Raw genomic sequence first — 17,441 nt, forward strand, 5'->3', positions numbered from 1 at the left:
CAGACCCAGCTCTCTCAGCCTTTTCTCCCAGGACACAGGCTCCAATCCCTTAAGTCATCTTTGTGACTCTTTGCTGGACTTCCTCCAGTATGTCCATGGTTCTCTTGTACTGAGGAGCCAGAACTGGACCCAGTACAACAGGCACAGTCTCACCAGTGCTGAGTAAAGAGGAAGAATCACCTCTTTCAGCTTGCTAAAAGTTCTTTGCCTAATGCAGCCCAGGATGCCACTTGCCATCTTTGTAGTGAGGGCTCATATTCAACTTTGTGTCCACCACGCTTGCCAGATCCTTTTCTGACATGCTGCTTTTGAGCTGAATGGCCCCATCAGCACAGAGGTGAAATTATGTGGTTTTCTAGGGTTACAGATGGGCCCACAACCCTAAACACAACCTCTCTGTATTAGATAAACTGCTTCCTATGTGCTGGTGGGTGCCCAGCTATGTGGGAAGTTTCAGAGAGCTGAGTTCTGGTACTTTTCTATCCCTTTCTGCCTGCTTCTAAAAGTACAGCAAGGAATGAAAGAGGTTGGTCCCTTTCCTGAGACATGACTTGGGTAATGGGTATTAGGTAAATAATTTTTTCTTATTATTTGCATTTTTATTCTTGGGCTTCTCCCTCAGCCAGGACAGTTGAGAACAATCCTACAAGTGACTTTTGTTCCTCTCTTCCACTTGCAGCATGTGGTCCAGTGTGTGTTTGTGGCCATCCGAACCATCGGGAACATTGTGATTGTCACCACTCTGCTGCAGTTCATGTTTGCCTGCATTGGAGTTCAGCTGTTTAAGGTAAAACCACTGGACCCATTCATTCACCCTTTACACTGAGCTGTATTAAGGGATGGGAAGAAAAATTGCATGAAAAGCATGAGAAAGGGAAAATGGAGTCTTTGTGTTGAAAGGCAAGACATTTGGGGCACTGTCAGTGTTACCCAGGCTTCTGCTACCAGCAGTTCTCCACAACTGAGCCAGGCACGTGCAGAACTCTTGCCCACCATCCGTGATCATAAGGAATCATCACTAATGTCGTTCTTACCTAAAGAGCTTGACACTGGCATGGCATGGTCCCAGAAGGTGAAGGGGGCTGTTCAAAAGGATTGGTCCTTGCAGGCTGTGCACCTCCCATCTTGCAGAGGAAGACGCATGCCAGACAACCACGGGGGGTTGTTCATGCACTTCTTTATGTCTGCTTTTATCTCCTTGCTTTTCACCATCCTCCTGACAACAAGTGTTCAGGACGTGCACGTAAAAGTACTGTGCAAGCAGACAGAAGCCTGTGCTCTGTGCTACCCACATTCAGGCAACCCTCAAGCCAGTTTGCTTACATCTGTCTGCAAAAGGCCATGCAAACACACGGCTGGTTAACCAAGGGGTAAATGCAGACACCCTGCTACATGATCTCCCCTAACCCTTGTGCTGTCAGAAGTGGAAGCTTCATTCCTCTTTCTTCCTTTCCAAGGGCAAGCTGTACAGCTGCACTGACAGCTCCAAGCAGACAGAAGCAGAATGCAGGTGGGTCTGACCTTTTCCAATCCCTCCCCTTCGCTGGCCGCCCATGCGCGGCGCCTCGTGCTGGCAGTGCAGGTCTGCCATGTTGTGTCTCCACTCTCACACACAGAGGGTACTACATCACCTACAAGGATGGGGAGGTCAGCCAGCCCATGATACAGCCCCGCAGCTGGGAGAACAGCAAGTTCGACTTCGACAACGTCCTGACTGCCATGATGGCCCTCTTCACCGTCTCCACCTTTGAGGGCTGGCCAGAGTGAGTGTTTCTTGGACCAGTGCAACACTAGCAATGTCCTCATTCATTTCAAAAGAGAAAATTCAAAGGCAGAGCATAGTCTTTCCCTTTCTAAGTATTTAAGTAAGTCTAGAGCTTTAAATATAGCAATAGTAGCAGCAGTCGCTGTGGTATTATGTACTTTATAAATTCCTACAGGAATTTCTGTCCCTGTACTTGTAAATGGTGCAAAGCACTGTCTCTGGTTCTTAAAAGATGATTTCCAGCAGTATCAGTGATACCAGTATTTGTTACAATTATTATGTGTATAAATGAATATAAAATGGATACCAGGTTCTTTCCAGCATTGTCAGGTTTCAGGTTTCTCCATTTAAACTCAGTTCCCAACAGCTCTGTTGGGACTCTCCTGTCTTTTGTTAACTGAAGAGCATGATTTTGTTCAACTATGTTCAACCCTGAACAGGTTCAAATGTGTAAAATTAACAAGAGCCAGGTCTTCTCTTTTGCAAGTGTTTGCACTCAAAGCAGCGCAAGTCTGCACATCTCTGAGTGAATTAATTTTGATACAAGCAGAAGAAAACTACAAAGTTTAACTTTATAACATCACCTATAAGGCCTCAAGGCAGTTGCAGATTTTCTCTGCATTTGGCTCCTGTTTGCTTTCAGGTTGCTGTATAGGTCCATTGATTCCCACATGGAGGATGTGGGACCCATCTATAATCACAGGGTTGAGATCTCCATCTTCTTTATTATCTACATCATCATCATTGCTTTCTTCATGATGAACATCTTCGTTGGTTTCGTCATCGTCACATTTCAGGAACAAGGAGAGCAAGAGTACAAGAACTGTGAGCTGGACAAAAACCAGGTAATTTACAACACCTTGCTGTCACTAAAGGTAGAAAATGCATTAGGAATAAGATTTTAAAAGATAAATGCACACAAAGAGGAATATGTGAAGCTTGCCAACAAGATAAAACTGTAAGCTGGCTTTGCCGACATCTTTCAGGAGCCAGGTAGAAAAAAATCTTGGTGTAAGATTTTCTGAAGGGACAGCAATGACTTAAAAATGTTTGCTGTACCATTTGTTTCACTGAGATCAGATCAGCACAACAGCAGTGTTGGCCAAAGTAAATGGCCAAAGTAATTGCATATAGAACTCTTTAACAGGTAGAACGTGCACATTGGCATTATGACCTAATAGAAATTCTTCTACCAAGCTTTTTCATTTCAGTAAAAAACTTGAATCATATTGTATTTTTATTACATTTGAAGGTGGCTGACCACCCAGACATTTTGGGTTTGGGTTTTAAATGTACCCTGCCTCTTCCACAGCGCCAGTGTGTAGAGTATGCCCTGAAAGCCCGGCCTCTGCGGAGATACATCCCTAAAAACCAGTACCAGTACAAAGTTTGGTATGTGGTCAACTCCACCTATTTTGAATACCTGATGTTCGTTCTGATCCTGCTGAACACCATCTGCCTGGCCATGCAAGTAAGTGAGCAAGTGGAAAACCTCCAGGTGATGAAGCAGTAGAGTGTGTTGGGGAAACTGTAAAAAGGTCTGGGGTTCAGACCTACTTTAACCTGCACACCGTGTGTTGAGAGAGGGAAAAGCACGTTAAAAAGAAGCATTGTACCCTGTTCACTTCTGATGACACGTAGTTACCATGAGGAATCTGCCTCTCATCCTCTTCCTGGTAACATCTGACACTTTCAACTCCTTAAAAAAAAAAACAAATGGGGGGGAAAAGACCCCAAAAGTGTTATATCACAGAACAGTTCAGTGGCCGCTAACAAGTGACTTCTCAATTCTGATTTGTCTTCTATGAAATGCAGCAATAAGCCTGGAACTGCCACTCACCTGAGATGTGAATTTTAGACTTGAGTCTTTTCTGTGTCAAAAAGTAGAGAGAAAATATTTTGGCAAATGAGGTAATCAAGGAAACTGGAGAGAGAGAGGGTAGGAAGGCTTAGTATAGCCTTTATTTTCAATTAAGAACCACAGAAACATTTCTAGAAAGAACCTCAAGAGGCCATATTGTCTATCCCCCCACTTAAAGGCAGCATCAGCTCCACCTAAAGCATTTCTTGAGAGGTATTTGCCTGCCTTGCTTCACTACTGATGCTCCTGATTGCCTTATGACCTGCTGCGGTGTGTGTTCATTTTCCTTACTGTAGGAAGGTTTTCCAAACATCCAATGTGAATCCACCAAAGGAACATTTGCAGCTGGATCTACAGGAACAGCAAAGAGAGGCAGTAGGTGGAACAGCAGTAAAGAGGAAGGAGTCAAAGCCTTTACTAAGTAGCCAGCTTATAAAAAAGCAGTCTTACATTCCGTTCAGTCAGGAAATGGACCCTCATACGCCCGAACTGTTCTGTACATTTCCCCAAGGCTGTACTTTCCTGACTTGTTCCTCCCAGTCTGTGTCTGCCCAAGGCCTCCCTGTGTGTCTCTCTCCTCCCCAAAACCCATCCTTCCCCCTCACCCAGCGGGTCTGTGCACCCTCTTCCCTGGGCTTTGGCCCAAACAGTCCAGATCCCCACTCTTCAACCAGCCCTTCACAGGTTCACCATTGTAGTTATATTTCCTGGGTTTTCCATGGATTTCCTTTCCACCCCCTTACCATTTCATTCTCAGCTACACCTTTTCCACTTCGCTCGTTTGTCCCTTCCTGTGGATTCAACTTCCCATGCACTTCTACACCAACTTTCCTTTTAACTACATTTTCCAGTGGATCAATCCCACTCTGCTCCACTCCCTGTCTCCCTGCAAATCCAGACACAGTTTCCCATCTCTCACTAACAGTCCAAGTCTATATTCACAGGCAGTTTTCATCTTATCTCCTCTCACTGTCTTCAGCCCAGTCTCATCAGATTTCTTGACCTCCCTACTTTTTCATCATCTGGTCCAGCTCTTTTCCATCCCCATTGCAAAGTCTTCCTCTGCTCTTTCACCCAAGGTCCCAAACAAGGAGTGAGGCAACAGGAGCACAGGAAAGTGCCCTGCTCCCAGCTCAAGTCTCTCCTGCCCTGGTCACTCTGAAGGTGTGAAGCTGCTCAGTTTCTGTAACAATGGTACACACCCAGGGCAGAGAGAGCCAGAAGAGGTGAGATGTTTGTGAGCTCACAGGCAGGACTGCATCTCTGGAGATGCTAGGAAGTCTGAATCCATCTTGAGAAAAGTACAGGTTCTCAGAGGTTTATGCTGAGGCCAGATTTGGGTCAAATGTCATAATAGACAGCAAAAAAAGGCACATGCCAGTAAAATCTCAAGTTTCTAAACAGCGTCCTGCAAGTATTAGAGCCTTTCACGAAAAATGTTGCAAGAAACTTTGAAAATGCTTCAACATTGTGTTTTTCCCTGGCCTTGCATTCAGCTGCAGCTGAATTGTTTTACCTGAAACTGCTTTGAATAAATCACCCTGTGCCAATACAGAATATGAAAATCCATCCCAGCTGGTTGAAGTTTATTAAAGTTAAGCAACTACAAGTGGGGTCTTGTAACATGAACTGGAAGGTGACCTTAGAACAAGACAGTGCAATCAGTCTCAAGTATTATGATCTGGAAATAGTGGTATGAAAAGTGAGGCAACACTTGCAGAAGACACTGCTTGAATTAATCAATAGAAGATGGAGAGTAACTTCATAAGATCTTAATAAAGTTAAGTGAATGGGCAGCATGATTGCAAATTCAATTCAGAGTTGACAAATGCAAGATAATGCATATTGGAAAGATATGATTTGAGCTGCTCATGTACTTTGCAGAATCCTGAATTTAGTGTAATTACTTGGGGAATGGCTTGGTATCATTATGAACAGCTCAGTGAAACCCCTGCTTGCTGTGCAATCACAATCAAACAAAAAGGCAATCCAAGGGTTAGGAAGGTTCAGATAAAAAACACAATTGGAGATTGTATTGTAACATTGTGCAAATTTATAACGAGCCCTGAACTGGGATGATAAGTATGATTTTGGTAGCCACTCCTCAAAAAGATTCTTTTAAAAAGAGGACATCCAGAGCCAGGTGGCAAAAATGAATAGAGGCATGGAAATCCTTATGTATGAAGGGAGATGGGACTTCTTAACTGGAAAAATGGAACACGTTGGGGTCTTCCTTAGAGCACCTTGGCATGAAGGGAGGCTGGGAGGGGTCCTGTGTATTCCTGACTGCTGGCATGTCCTACCCTCACACTCCTGCTGGGATGCTATTTTTCAGCACTACGGTCAGAGCTGCATGTTCAAGGAAGCCATGAATATCCTCAACATGCTCTTCACTGGCCTCTTCACTGTGGAGATGGTCCTGAAATTAATTGCCTTCAAACCCAAGGTAGGTGCTCTAGGAGTAGACTTCCCTGGCCTCTGTGTGTGTGTGCATGTGTGTGGGGCAGCTGTGAGGAGAAGGAGGAGGTGAAACTTTCTCATCTATTACCCCACCAAGAACTGAGCTGAACAGTTGCTCTCTGGATTGGAGTCTCACTTATATTTAATAACTTTTTTGCTGGAGAGTAGACACACTTAAAAAAAAAAAAAAAGAAAGCAAAAAGAGACAACACCTGCTAATAGAGAAGGTTCCTAGTTTTCATTAAGTTATCATAGTGACACTGTGCTAAGGCTGTAACATGTCTTCCATTCTGAATGGTATTCTAATGCTCTCTCTCTGACTTTCCTTATATAATTTATAAATAGCATCTCATGATTAGTCTCCTGACCCAAGTGAAGTTAATCAAGCATGACTCATTTTGAGTTATGAGCTTTGGAAAAAAATGTTTCTTCTGGGAGGGCTACATCTCAGTGATGGTTTGGATTGCTCTAGTCTTGAATTTAAGACTTCATTGATACTATTCAGTACCCCAGCAGGTCCTGTCTGAAAGTATTGTCCTGTGCATTGGGCCATGATATTATGCTAGTATAGCTGCACCATGGGGTATGATTACAACCTGCAAGCTCTTCCAGCTGAGTTCTTACAGCTGCTGCAGGACAAGGACAAAGATCCTGACCTCACAGAATTACCCAAGACTTTCTTCTATGGCGTTTAAATTCGGTGATGTCTCATACAGACTTGAATCCAGATACCTAAATATAGGTCCCTCAAGTCATTTCATATCTTCATTGGTGCCTTGACACATGGGGTTGAGTCTTGAAGGATGCTTTGAAACACTGTGGAGATGGTCAAGATACTCTCTGAAGCATCAGTTACGACATTGGTAAAGATGAGAACTTTTATGTCTGGCAGTTGTCCTTCATGTTAAGCAGTTAGGGGATCATTGAAGTTATCTCCTCCCAGGTGTAATCAAACATCTTCCTCATCCTCAGCTCAGAAACTTTGCTCTCCATTTCTACTGGATTCGGTCGTATTTTTTTCTTTTTAACTCCATGTTGACTTTCCTCCCACCCAGCTTCTCTCTTTCTTCCACACTTTCCAGGACTTCTTCTTGGAATAGTCACAATTTTATTTTTCCCCCAAGCCCAATATCACTATCCTATTTCAGATGTATTTCTCTTGCAAGTTAGGAGCATCTTGGGCAGTCCTGATGAGGACAGACTTTTTTTTTTTTTTTTTTTTTTTTGGTGAGATCTGAAACACTGTCCTGGGAAATTTAGAAGCATCATTATCTGTTTCAGCAGGGATTTTAATTTTCAGGAGAGATCTACCTTTCATTTTTGAGGCTTCATCACATCTGTTAGCAAGCAAATTTTCTGTCACTTCATAAAAGTTTTATCTGCACACCATGTACCCAGAAGTGTATCTCACAGGCTTTATAATGCTCTTCTGATTTTGCAGTTACACTTTGCAGGAGACTCTTAACTTTCAGAAAGATGAGAATCTCAGCAGAATTTGGTTTAAAACATTTAGGGCAGAAGTTCTACCAGGTCAACACTGAGCTCTGTACATATACAAGGAACCTGACATGGTTGTTTGTAACAGTAAGGAAATGGCATTGATGATATTGGAAGTCCTTTCCACTTCCTGTGTTTTACTTTCCTCTGTTCAATCTCCTTTTCAAGTTTCACTGCACAAAAAAGTTTTTAAAAAATCAACTGAAGGTAAACATGTATCCTCTGGATGGAAAAACATTGAAACAGATTTCTTGAAGCAATTGTGGAATCTATAATTTGAGGTTTTAAAATTAAGCTGGGGGAACCTTTCATTCAAAACAGTTTAAGAATCGATGATCTGCCTTGAGACGGGCAAATGGAATAGACCATGAGGCCCCTCTCAGCCCAATTTTCCATGATTCTGTAATTTCCAAAATAAATCCCCAGCTACTACACTATAGTAAAAGCGAGAGTGAAAAAGAAATTTTCCTTGTGAAAATTTCAGAATAGTAGAGTTTTAGTGAAGTCTTTTGAGCTAGGAGCCAGACAACAACCTCAGGTGAAAGAATAGCCAGCAATAACAATAAATGTTTCAAATCCTGGTCTGGCCTGTATGCCAAAGATGGTACCAACTCATCCCTCTATTTTAATTAAATCCCTTAATGAAAAAACCCCCAACATTTAAAAAATTGAAGCAAAGGATTACAGGGAAGAAAAACAGGACTGACCTTGCAAAAACAGCTAATACAGCCAAAAGACTTTCCTCTAGCCCTATATTCACACTGGATTATGTCGAGTACCAGCTCAGTGAGGCGGGTTTGGAAACACCAGATTCCTTGTGTCAATTGTCATCGTCTGTTACACACAAAGAATTGGGTGCAGCCCATTCCCTGCTCCATACTGACTGAGCCTGCTCTGCAAAGAAGGCAACCTTCTCTCCCAGGTGAGCACTCGGACCAGCTCTGGGGAGCACTGGCTGCTTCTTGTCAGGTTGCACACTAGTACTGAAGATGAACTTGCCTAGAATGTGTTCTGAAGTGGGAGTTTCCAGCATGGAGAAAGTAGTTGCCTTGATCTACTTGGCTACACCTTGTGGCCAAACTACATTTGCAGATGGAAGGTGTCCCCAGGAACACCAGCCGGGAAAGTCCAAAAGTATTTCATTGTCACCTGGGAGATCACTACCTATCCCCTCCAACCAACCAAGTCCCCCCAACAAAGAAATGAGATGCTGAGTGTTATTAGTGTTTCCCAGATGGGAAATGGCAAGATTAAATGCTCATCTCTGCTGCAGACAGATTTGTCTGTCATTTCCTGAGCAATAAAACACAAACCAGCCTTTGTTTAAGCTGCTTTGTCTCATTTTGAATTTGTGCCCAAACATCACTCTTTTCTGTCTGAAGAATACCCTAAAATAAAAGAGCTGTAAGCTTTGTGACTGACAACAAAAAAGGAGGAAACTTGGTTAGCTGAAGGTGTTGTGTTCTAATGACAAGCCCCAGGAGAATGTGGCAGAACAGAACTGAGCAGAGAACTGAAGCTGGCAATATTCAGTCTGTTTTCTCCTTTTTTTTTTGGGGTGCTTAACCCAGTCGTGGATGCTGCACCTTAACCTTCAACTACAGCAAGACAAGCAGTAACCGAGTTGTGACTCTGTTGCACAGCCACTTCCTAAAGGCACCTTGGAATGAAGGGTCTGCAGTAGCAACAGAGGGATAAGGCTTTCTCCATCTACACAAGGTGGAACAAGATGCTGTTTGTTCATACCTTCACCAGGGAGAGTTGGAAAGGGAACTAGGACAGATCCCCGAGGTATTGGGAGCTGCTATCGTGCTACCTTCTCACAGAAGTCACCACAGGCATGTGCCCATGTGGAACAGCTTCAGGGGAAGCCCAATATGCAGAGTTCCTGCTGCTGCCCACGGTGTGGCATCCACTATTATATACTCACAGATTCAATTGGAAATGGGTTGGAAAATCATCAGGATCATTCAAGATCATCAAGTCCAACTGTTAACCTGCCACTGCCAAGGTCCACTAAATACAATGCATGCCAGTGTGTGTTACGTGCATAGCAACAGAGGAGGTGGCAGCCTGACTGAATAGATTTTTTTACTGTATCCCTTTTTTATTTCTTCACTCCTGTTCTGTGAGATGTCCTCCTTACTTGCTACTCTTGATACTAAAGGTGAAAAAAGCAAGCACAGTTGCACAGATAAGAAGCAGGTTCACATATGTGCCTGCCTACAAAGAACCAGCATGGATAATCCAGCCCTGCCTCTAGTTCTTATGGTGGGAGCAAGGCTTTACTTACTGAAAGGCCAGCTGCAGGAGTAAGGAGCCAAGTCCAAGTCAGGGCTCATCTCCCAACACTTACAGAAAATATGCAAAGGGGGTAGGAAGACAAGGGCTTTCCTAGCTAAACATACTGTTACTGCTGAGATTGGTTGTTCTGGTCAGCAAGTCCCTTTGATACTTGTCCCTTTGACTGGCCATCCTCTGTGAGCAGTGTTTTGGTTTGCTTGGTCTCCTGGGAGGCCGTAGAGAGGAGGGGCACGTCAGCTGGAGCAGCTGCTGCTGTGGCACGGTCAGTGCATGCCAGGCAGGGACAAGACTTCTGAGAACCCTGTGGGTTTGTGTGACACTTCTCCTGCTGCAGAGAGTCAGTTACCCCATTTTTTTTGCTGGATTACTCTAAGCGCTGTGTAAGACAGCTCATCCGTGTCTGCAGTCTTGTCAGGAGGGTGTGCTAACAGTGAGATAGAGAGATTTGGGGTGATTAGGGCTGCTGATAAAGAAAACATCCACTACATGCCCTGCATCTCCTTACAGAGTATTAATATGCTGCTCTGAAGCAAAACTCCCAAAAGGACCTCAGTGTTTGTCTTGGCTGATGCTCATAAACCGATTCAGGACTAGTTACTTCAAAGAGGCAGACAGACTAAAAGTAATGCTGTTGAGCCAAGGCCTTTTGCTGCTTTGTTTTTCTAATTTTATAAATTCTCCAGCCAGTCTGGTGAGCTATTTTCCAATTCCTGCTTGGAGAAAGCTGATGCTGCTGCTGCTTCAGGCTTTTTCCAGGGAAAACTACTAAAGGGAATGAGGTGTTGTGCTGTGCTGTCTGTGGTGCTCACAGCTACCACTGTTCCATCTTCTTAAAGAAGAAATCCCCACCAGAAGCAGTCCATGAAGGGCCAGCTGATCTACAAAACCTGCCTGGGGTTTATCTTTGCGAGTCAAAGACAGTGACTTAAAATTCCTACTCATATGAAGCTGCGCCATCTGTCAGTGTACATGCTAATGTGAGGATGGATATTCCTCCAGGAATCTCAGATCTTTCCAGCTCCCTGGAATGGGCTGTTTTCCTGATAAGCCACATCTATTTTTTCTTTCAGGAAACATTTCACCTGTCCCCTTATTAGCTAGGGCAGGACCACTAATCCAAGAGCTGTGAATTTTCTCCTGCTGTGCCTGTCATCTCAAACCAGGGAAGACATACCCATGGAACTACTGCTATGCATAAAGCAAAGCACAGGATCGTGTATTTTGTCAAATCCGTTTCTGCGTGTGGAAAGGGAATCTTGGAGGTTTCCTCCATGGAATTATGACTGTCAGAGAGACTGCAGATCACAAGTCTATTCCATTTACCAGACACTGTCAGCACCTTTCTTCCCGGGGTGTTCATGGATGTTGCTTGTAAAGCAGCCTGTAACAGCGCCATCTGTCCTGCCTCAGACAGCTTCCTCTGCCCCTCGTTTATCACTGTTGCTTTACTCTGAATTCTTGCCGTTCTCACATGTCATTTTTGTGCAGCAGTTCAGATTTCAGGGGGCTGTTTCAAGCAAGCTTTGCATTCAGCACAAGACACATAATCCCATGTGATCCCAGGAAGAGCTGTGACCCTCTGTGTAGTGGAAATCGTAAGTGCCACCCATGGTCATTTCTTAGCCTCCACGTACTGATGGATCTACGTGTCCTCAGTGTTTCTTTCTCCCCTGATGCATTTGCACTTCTTTATTCCTCTTTAAGCTCCTCTCAGTCAGCGTTTATCATGCATTTGATGTACAGATATCTCTTCTAAAACCTGCAAAATGACTCATCTGTTTTTGTTCCCTTTTTACCAGTACATTTCTCATACATTTATGCCTATAAACAGATCTTTGAGCAGTCTCTCCTAAAGTAACACTGGCTGCTTCATACTACTTGCATTCCTCTTTTTCACCAAAACCATACTTTGTTATTCCTTGGTCAGGATAGAGGCTTCAGCATTCTCACAAACAGCTGAAATTTATATCCATGCTATCCCCTTGCACCGCAGAAACAATGTTGGTTAATTCTGAAAATCTAATTCTTTTCATAATTCTTCATTCCAGTACCTGTAGAAATACCTGTATAGCTTAGGATGCTGCCCTGGCATCACTCATCACAGTGTTTTATTTCTCCAGCCTATACAGGGAAAGGGAAGTAAAGACATTCTGCACTGTCAAAAAGCATCAGGAAAACTGGTTACAACTGAGTGGTCTTTTGCTCAGAGCTGAATAACACTTCAGCTCCATCCAACAGGAATCATATTTAGTTACAAATCACATGCTCTGGGATGTAGTATGGTGGTATAAATTAGTGGTTTAAGTTGTGTAAATGTGAGCCCGTGGTGCAGGCAGCTGCCTCCCTCCATGGAGTGTGGCCACACGATGCTGTGTGGCCAGATGTGATCAAATGTTGTCAAATGGCTCTTACTCTGCAGATTTCCTTTACTGCTTTTGGCAGTTCCTTAACCTTGGTAGCCACCTAATTTTTTCCTCTCCTCAGTTTCAGTATTTTCTGTTTTGGAGGGGCAGCCTCTACATGTAGAGTATTTGATGACTGAGCCATGTACCCACTGCAAGAGAAAGGGCAGTCTCCAACCAGCACCCTGGCTTTGGGTGAAAGAAATGCTTTAAAAGGCAAAAGAAAGCCCAAGAAAGCTGATTATGTGTCGAAACCTGTGGGTGGGGAATAATATACACCATTTAACAAAGAGGAAGAGTGAGCTCTGCTTGATGTTGGGTAAGAAAGAGTGAGCATGGAGAGAACTAGGAAGAGCCAGGTAAGAGAGTGTGTGAACTGAAGAAAAGGAAACAACTAAATCAACAGGAAGGACCAGGTCTGGGAGGAAAAGAGAGAAAACCCAAACCTGCAGAGGAAGAAAGGCCATACAGATAATAAAAAATGGGAAAAGATAGAATATCCTTAAAGGCAGAAAAAAAAAATAAATTGAAGACATTGAAACAGTAAAGTATTAATAAAATGGAGGAAGAAGTGATTGGACAAAAAGTGATGCAAGGAAAAGAAAAACAGAAACAGGACTGAAAGAAAAAGTAAACAGGGGAAGGGATTTTTAGAAAATTAAAAACTGAATTAAAACCCATACCTTTTAAGCTAATGAGCATCTTTTTCTGCTTCTACATTTTATTGAAATTCCCTGGCAGACATCCCAGGTCTCCATGTTCAAACACATTAGTATCTCAGCCACAGAGCCTCCCTGGGTACTGTCTCATCAGAATAATTTGCAGTAAAAATTGGGTACAGTGTGTTTCCCTACTTCTGTGGATTAATTTCAGCCCTGTTTCAAAATGCATCAGCATGTTACCTCAGAAAGGCTTTCCTTTTTCACCCCAAATCTTGTTGTGGGCGAAGTCTGAATGTCTTTCATATTCCTCTGGATCTTCTATACCACCAGTAGCCCAGCTGGAATTAATCTCAGCTGCTTCAGTGAGCCCAGCAGCTGCCCTATGACCAGAACCCCTCTGACACCTTTGTTGTGCTCACCCAGACACTGCCCTGCACGTGTGCAGTCAGCCTGAGGCTCTCGAGGAACTGCTGAATCAGCCTCGAGGGTTGTGGAAATAAACTAGAAAAGGGGGAAAAAATCTTAGCCCTTCATTAATCCCTCCTCTGCTTTCTCTTTACTGTGATTACCTGTCTGCCAGGATCCCCATGCATTTTGCACAGCATACACATCATGCAGAGACTTGACCATATTGTCTTTCACATCTATATCTCTGGGAGGAAGAAGGAGCCTCTTCTCTAACCCTTCCTGAAAAAGTAAATGCTAAAAGTACTGTATGACAGAGCAGCATGTTTAGGTGGGAAGAAATATTGGAGTAATTATTCTGGGCAGGGATGTCCAGGTCATCCCAGTCCTTTATACACATCAGTGGGTTGGCACAGTAGTGCCCTGGTAGACTTGCTCCTGGATGCTGCTTTTCTGACAGAATTTCTGTCTGCCCATATGTCCAGGAAAGGGAAGGAAAAGAGAGGCTAAGAAAGTAACTGGGCCTCCTGTAGCCCAGTCTGTGCCACAGCATTCTCCCAGCAGTTCAGCACTGAGGCTTTCTCACAGACCGTGGAAGGGCACCAGCCAAGAGCCAGAGCAGCTGGATTTGTTATTCCAGCATTAAAAAGAAACTACTCAGCAGAGAGTGCTGCCAAGATGTTACAAGGCAGTGAAATTTTTAAAAAAGAGGAACTGCATCCTGCTGCTTTAGAGTATTGGCCCATCAAGTAGAGCCTTGAATAATAAATCTTCCAGCTAATACAGAAGAAGAAAATTTTCAAAAGGATGCTCAGGGATGAGGTTGATTTAGCGACAGTTTCCACAAACGAGGAGTTAGCTAGCAGATAACTGCCTTCTCTGTCATGTGGAAGCACAGGGAATCCTCTTTGATGGCTTCTAGTTTTCACTGAGCTCCTCACCATTTCCTGAGTGTGTGTGGGAGAGGAAATCTGGCCCTTCCAAACACTTTAAAGGAGAAGAAAGCAGTGCCAGACTAAAGTTGTTCTATTGTGCATATGCTTATATTCTGAGATGGCATAGGCGTGACTGAACCTAAACAAGTCATGCAGTGTGAAAAACACTTGGTAGGTGAATGTAACAGAAGAAATGAGATGGATGATGAGAAATGAAACTTTCACCCTAAATCCTAGCTCATAACTCTACTTGAATCTGGGTCAGGAGGCATCAAAGCCTTCCTTGTCAGCACTTGTTGACATCCTGTATGAAGTAGGCTCTTTCCCATTTCATTGCAGAAAATAAATATAACTGGCACAAAGTCAGGAGCAGAGTGCACCTCATTTGGTTTCTTTGTTGGTGCCCCTAAGAAAGAGGCCAGCAACGAAATGAGTATCCAGAACAAACTTCCCTCTTCATAAAAAGAACTTGTCCTTTCATGTTCTGGTGGGAACAGTTGGTGAGGGACAAAAAGGCTGTTTGATCTGCTGCTCCCCATGTTACATCTGTTGTTTAAATGCAGGATGTTCTCTTTCCTGGAGGACAAGGCCAGCAATTTTCTGCAAATAGATCCTCTAATTACCATAGAGAGTGTGTGAAATCTCTAACAATGATCAGCCAGAGCTGCGCAATCCACCAGCTTTCTGAAGGATCAATGGAGAATGCAGTAGGCAGAAAAGACTGTTAAAGGATCTGTGTAAGCTTCAACGATGGAGGACCTTTTCCTTCACAGCAAACGTACCCAGAGAATTCGCATCTGGCTGCCACATTATGACAGATGTGTTTTCAGTCTGGCACTTGGGGGCTTTAATATCATTATAAATGATCAAAAATAATGATATGACTGCACAATGCAGCAGTGTGGGAAGCACTGTATTAGCTGTTGCACTTAATTATTTAATACAGAAGATTATTTGCACGGTGTTAAGAGCCCAGTGGGATGGTGAGCCAGGGCCTTGCTCACAGCAGCATCCACGGCAGCAGCAGCCTGCAAAGGGAACGGTGCCAGGGAAAAAAAAGCCTGGCACTTGCTCTCCTTCTCAGACAAAAAATCCCAAACCTCCATCACTTCATGTGAGGTTGTTTCAAAGGGTCAAAAGCTCTCACAGATGTGAATCTTCACGTAAGAATGGTACCAGATAACAGACTGCGATACAACGCCTGTTAAGAACCATTCATCGTGTTGGAAAGTGATATTTGACTGGCAAATGGTCACCTGGCCCACATCTGAGAGGTGATTTCTCTTCTCTTCTCTCATGCATCTGGCTTTTGGAGACCTTGGAAACTTTAGTCTTCTTTCTTTCTGCTTCCCCGAGAGTAAAATGAGAGTAATCCTCCTCTTTTGGTGAGTTATGATTGATGGATTACATAAAAATAAGTATTATTTTACTAACTATTCTAATCCATATAAAATTAAGCCTTTTACGAAAATAGAGATAACTTACCAAAAGAAAGAAACTATGTAAAAGCCCTACTGCTCATACCTGCTGCCCTGTTTCTTGAACATTGTGCCCTCCTGCCAGTCAGTACCCACTATCCACTCAGCAACCACGTCAGAGCAGTCCATAGCCTCCTCCCAGCCTTCATATGGAGAGAGGGAAGCTGTTCTGAATCCAGCCCCATTTTCAGAATGCTTCTTCACCCACTGCTTGCCACTGTCTCATCTTCCCACAACATGAAGCAACTCTTCACCCTGAGAGATTTGTCACTTCTGTTCTTACAGGCTGAGTTTTACTTCTTTTGAATCATTCTTCCCTGGGCTGGGATGTCAGTCCAACTTTAGAAGACAGACTGTCTTAAACAGTAAAGCCCATCCTTTAGCTCTTTTCATAGGACTGTTTGATATTGCTGGGTTGGTTTATTGCCCTCAGGAGTTATTTATTGGCTCTCATCAAGACATGCTGCTTCCAGACCTTCCAAAGTCTTTGAGCACTTGCAGCTTCTTCCAAATGGAATTTGACAGCAAAATTCTCATGGAATGCATTTTGGGATAAATGATCTGTTCAGCCATCACGTTCACTTTTCAGTCTTTCTGGTAAAGCTGGTACTGATTTTGTTTCTCTTCACTGAGAACGAGTCTGGTTTGTGGCTGCAGGGCAGTAATTGTTAAATGACTGCAGTGTTCTTACTGTTCATGAGAAAAAGGGCCTAACTCCTCGTGGGGTATTGCTGTGCCACAATATACCTGTAGGAAGGCTGAGAATGTTTATCTTACTTTCTAGTTTTGCTACTTTTCTAGCAAAATTTATAAGAGAGCTTTCAGCTGTTCTGCCACCATTTTCATGCATTTATATCAAGGAGGCCTTAGTCATTATTGTTGAGAGGCATTACTCACCCTTCCTTCGAAGGCAGTTAAGAGCAATCCAGGCCAAAAATTACATCAGGACCAGCTAGTTTAATCATCTGGTTTCAGCATGTTTTACTTTATAATTTTCTCAGGCCTTCTCAGCATATTGCCTTGAAATACAATCTTTGCTATGTCTAAGAGATGCTTTCATAATAAATGCTTCCATCTTGCCTTTGCCATGCTTCTTTCCCAGTCTTTGGAGGATCTGGGACCATAATGTCGCACTTCAAGCCTCCCCTGTGGCTGAGAACTTGTGTACTTCTAACCACTTTGCAGTAAATGAAACAGAGGGAGATGTGTGGGTCTGTGTCACCAAGTGCCACCACCTTCAGCACCTAAACGGGGCCTGTGAGAAGGCTGGAGAGGGTCTTTTTACAAGGACACCCAGTGATAGGACAGGGGGGAATGGCCTTGAAAGAAGGCAGGGTTAGCCTAGGTAATGGGAAGAAATTCATTACTGTGAGGGTGGTGAGGCCCTGGCACAGGCTGCCCAGAAAAGCTGTGGATGCCCCATCCTTGGAAGTGTTCAAGGCCAGGCAGGATTGAGCTTTGAGCAACCTGGCCTGGTGGAAAGTGTCCCTGACCACAGCAGGGATTGGAACTACATGACCTTTAATGTCCCTTCCAGCCCAAACCATCCCATGAGTCCATGTAGATGAGCATGGAGGCACCACGGGGCCATTTAGAAAATACAGTTCTGGTGAAATGAACTGGATTGCAAAATCTGGAAATGGAAATTCCCAGTTCACAGATCAGATATGAT

The 17,441-nt window shown here is 43.7% G+C and overlaps 1 protein-coding gene across 22 annotated transcripts in view; it reads left to right on the forward strand.

The window, feature by feature from the left end:
- Positions 1–17,441, forward strand: part of CACNA1C (calcium voltage-gated channel subunit alpha1 C) — a 464,262-nt gene that overhangs the window by 384,282 nt on the left and 62,539 nt on the right. For all 22 annotated transcript variants that reach the window (XM_042050204.1, XM_042050205.1, XM_042050210.1 and 19 more), the window contains 6 exons: positions 680–787; positions 1,458–1,510; positions 1,617–1,763; positions 2,409–2,610; positions 3,078–3,236; positions 5,962–6,072. In XM_042050204.1, coding sequence (XP_041906138.1) covers positions 680–787; positions 1,458–1,510; positions 1,617–1,763; positions 2,409–2,610; positions 3,078–3,236; positions 5,962–6,072 — 780 coding nt within the window. The remainder of the gene's footprint in view (positions 1–679; positions 788–1,457; positions 1,511–1,616; positions 1,764–2,408; positions 2,611–3,077; positions 3,237–5,961; positions 6,073–17,441) is intronic.

This window comes from Corvus kubaryi, unplaced genomic scaffold, assembly GCF_017639235.1.
Source record: "Corvus kubaryi isolate FWS band 111438036 unplaced genomic scaffold, C.kubaryi_AGA036_p1.0 72, whole genome shotgun sequence".
Lineage (NCBI taxonomy): Eukaryota > Metazoa > Chordata > Aves > Passeriformes > Corvidae > Corvus > Corvus kubaryi.